A 2,815-nucleotide genomic window follows, 5' to 3' on the forward strand; every position below is an offset into this window, starting at 1 on the left:
GCCACGCAGAGCCAGGGGGGCTCGTGCCTTTGGCCGGGCTGCTCGGGGCTGCTCGCTGGGGAGCTCACTGTCTCCCCTCACCGGGTCGTGTTTTTCCACTGCCCCGGCACTCAGCATCCCCGGGTTGTTTTTGCAGGCGGCGAGGGCAGGAAGTGACACCCTGTGGCCCCCCGCCCCAGGAGGATGCGGTTTCTGTGCCTGCACGGCGTGAGGCTCCGCACGGCAGTAGCTGAGGTCTGGCAGCGAGCTGGCAGCCAGAGCATCGCCCCGTGGCAGCTGGGACCCCTCTGTGGTGGGATGGGGATCCCATCCTCCTGCTGTGGGGTGCAAAGGCAGCCTAGTCCCGGGACCCCTGCTCCCCCGGCATGGGGAGGGGCCGGTGGGCTCCCTGGTTTCTCTGAGATGGGGGCTGCAGAGCGTGGGGGCCTGGGGACCCTGGCACGAGCTGCCTGTGCAGGTACTTGGTGGGCAGTGCTGGTGCCCATGCTAGCCATGGCGAGCTGCCGGGACGCTGCCCCAGGGACGCAGCTCCCGCCTCCCTCTGCACCCAAAGGTGACCGTCCAAATAGCTCCCTCTGTCCTTTTCTCCTCCAGCCCTGCCAGGCCACGCAGGCATTTGGCTGGGGCCCTCATCAGAGACCGGTTTAATTAATGACAGTGGGACAAATACTGCGGTGCTCCCAGGATGCTGCTGGCAGGTTTTAGCTGTCCCGGTGCCATCTGGGTGACGGGCACGAACCCGGGCAGGGCCAGTCTGTGCCCACGAATCTGGCAGGGGCTGAGCAGAGACCGAGCCAGTGCTGGCTGAGGGCAACTGGTCCAGCACGGCTGGTGGTGGTGGGGCTGGGAGATCCTGGGATGACCTTTCCTTATCATCTGCCGTGAGGGTGCTGCTGCAACACTGCCCGTCGCTGTCCCGCGCGTGCCAGAGCCCAGTCCCTTTGGGGACAGCATGTGACAGCCAGCTCTGTGGGCAGCTGGGCATCTGTGGGGAGGGCAGTGAGGTTTGCTGCAGGCAGCGAGGGCAGCCGGCCCCGTGCAAGGGTGGGAGCCCCTGTGGGGTGGGGGTGCTGAGTGGGACCGTCCTGCCGGGGCAGCACTGCGTGGTGCTGGCAGCACCTCTGGTCCCTGGCCACCCGTGCTGACCTCAACACCTCTCCATTGCAGTGATCCGAGCAAAGGCCGTCTCTGCGAAAGAGGTGGATTCAGGGAATGATATATATGGGAATCCGATCAAACGAATCCAGTATGAAATCAAGCAGATCAAGGTAATGGGGCACATTGGGGCAGGAGGTTGGGGGGGACGGGGCAGCCTCTGTGCCGGCCGTTCACTCCCGCTCCTTCTCCCCAGATGTTTAAGGGCCCTGACAAGGACATAGAGTTCATCTACACGGCTCCATCCACCGCCGTGTGTGGCCGGCTGCTGGACACCGGCGGGAAGAAGGAGTATCTCATTGCAGGTGGGCAGCCGCAAGGGAGGGCTCTTGGGGGAACATCGGTGGCAGTGCTGGTCCTGCTGCCTCGCGTGCCTCCCGAGACGCCTGTGACGTGTGCCTGCTCCCCAGGCACAGCCCCCCCTGCCTCCTGCTCCCACCACCAGCCCTTGGGGGACCCCCCAGCTGTGTCCTGGCCATGCTTGGCAGCCCTGGGACGAGCCTCTGCTCCCCCAGGGTTCACCGGGGACAATGCACGGCGGGAGGAGCTGGATTGCAGCAGCCTCCAGCCCCCCAGGCCAGGCTGAGCCCCAGGCACCCCGAGTCAACATCAGGTCCCGGGGTGCCTGGGGGGAACGCTCTGAGTGGTCTGTCTGGCCTCTCCCCAGGCAAGTCAGAGGGCAATGGCAAGATGCACATCACACTCTGCGACTTGGTCTCCACCTGGGACTCGCTGAGCCCGACCCAGAAGAAGAGCCTAAACCAGCGGTACCAGATGGGCTGCGAGTGCAAGGTGAGCGGCTGGGCTGCCCCTGAGCACGGGCTGTGCCCCGCGCCCCACGCCAGTGGGGCCTGCAGCCCCGAGGCAGGCGTGGGCTCCATGATGAGATGCTCTTCCCCGTCCTTCAAGGATGGTGCTGTGCAGGGGGCACGGCACATGGCTGGGGATACAGGAAGGGCAGCTGAGCCTCCAGCTCTCTCCCGCTGGAAACCAAGGCCAGCCCTGGGACCCAAACCCAGGGGTTCCCTCAGTCCCCCCACGTTGGGGTTGCGTCCCTGCTGTGCCTCGCAGGGAAGGGGCAGCCTGGCATCCCTGGTCCAGAGCTGGGGGGGGGTGGATGAAGCAGAACTGTGGAGGACCACCAGCCCCAGCTGCCCAGCGCTGCTTCCTCCCACCCCCCTCCCTCCCCGGCGTTTCCCCCTTGGGGTGGTTGGTGACGGTCTGCCACCTCTCCCCCTGCCTCTCCATCCCCTGCTTCGTCTCCTCCTCGGATGAGTGTCTCTGGACAGACTGGGCGATGGAGAAGAACAACGTGGACGGGCGGCAGGCGAAGCACTACGCTTGCATCAAGAGGAGCGACGGCTCGTGTGCCTGGTACCGCGGCATGGCCCCCCCCAAGCAAGAGTTTCTCGACATCGAGGACCCCTAAGCCAAACGAGCGCATTCCAGTAGCCAGTAGAAAAAACCTGCGAGATGTTAGACTGGTCCACGCTGATATCAATTCCTGGAGACAGCATGAAAATCCGCTCGGCCGTGGGGGTCCCTGGGCTGCGGCGGCTGCCAAGTGCGTGCAGGGGGCAGGGACGGGGACCCGCTCTGTCGCAGGCACGTGGCAGCCCGTGGCTGGGCAGGGCGCTCCTGCACCCACGGGCGGGGGGGG

The 2,815-nt window shown here is 65.7% G+C and overlaps 2 protein-coding genes across 2 annotated transcripts in view; both read left to right on the plus strand.

Annotated features, from left to right (window-relative positions):
• The first annotated feature begins 492 nt into the window (after nt 1-492).
• On the plus strand, nt 493-2,808 carry TIMP2 (TIMP metallopeptidase inhibitor 2). Its single transcript, XM_009324588.1, has 5 exons — nt 493-553; nt 1,168-1,268; nt 1,352-1,460; nt 1,823-1,949; nt 2,386-2,808. The coding sequence occupies exons 1-5, from the start codon at nt 493-495 to the stop codon at nt 2,582-2,584; spliced, it is 597 nt and encodes a 198-aa protein (XP_009322863.1). The 3' UTR covers nt 2,585-2,808.
• USP36 (ubiquitin specific peptidase 36) overlaps nt 2,629-2,815 on the plus strand; it is a 12,815-nt gene continuing 12,628 nt past the window's right edge. The window contains exon 1 of the mRNA XM_009324589.1: nt 2,629-2,719. Coding sequence (XP_009322864.1) covers nt 2,629-2,719 — 91 coding nt within the window. The remainder of the gene's footprint in view (nt 2,720-2,815) is intronic.

The sequence above is a fragment of the Pygoscelis adeliae genome, unplaced genomic scaffold, assembly GCF_000699105.1.
Source record: "Pygoscelis adeliae isolate BGI_AS28 unplaced genomic scaffold, ASM69910v1 Scaffold445, whole genome shotgun sequence".
NCBI classification, from domain to species: domain Eukaryota; kingdom Metazoa; phylum Chordata; class Aves; order Sphenisciformes; family Spheniscidae; genus Pygoscelis; species Pygoscelis adeliae.

Coding starts and splice junctions, on each gene's coding strand:
- TIMP2 (XM_009324588.1), top strand. CDS start 493: ATGGCGAGCTGCCGGGACGCTGCCCCAGGGACGCAGCTCCCGCCTCCC. Junction 1,461..1,822: donor GAAGGAGTATCTCATTGCAG/GTGGGCAGCCGC, acceptor GCCTCTCCCCAG/GCAAGTCAGAGGGCAATGGC. Junction 1,950..2,385: donor ATGGGCTGCGAGTGCAAGGT/GAGCGGCTGGGC, acceptor GGTCTGCCACCT/CTCCCCCTGCCTCTCCATCC.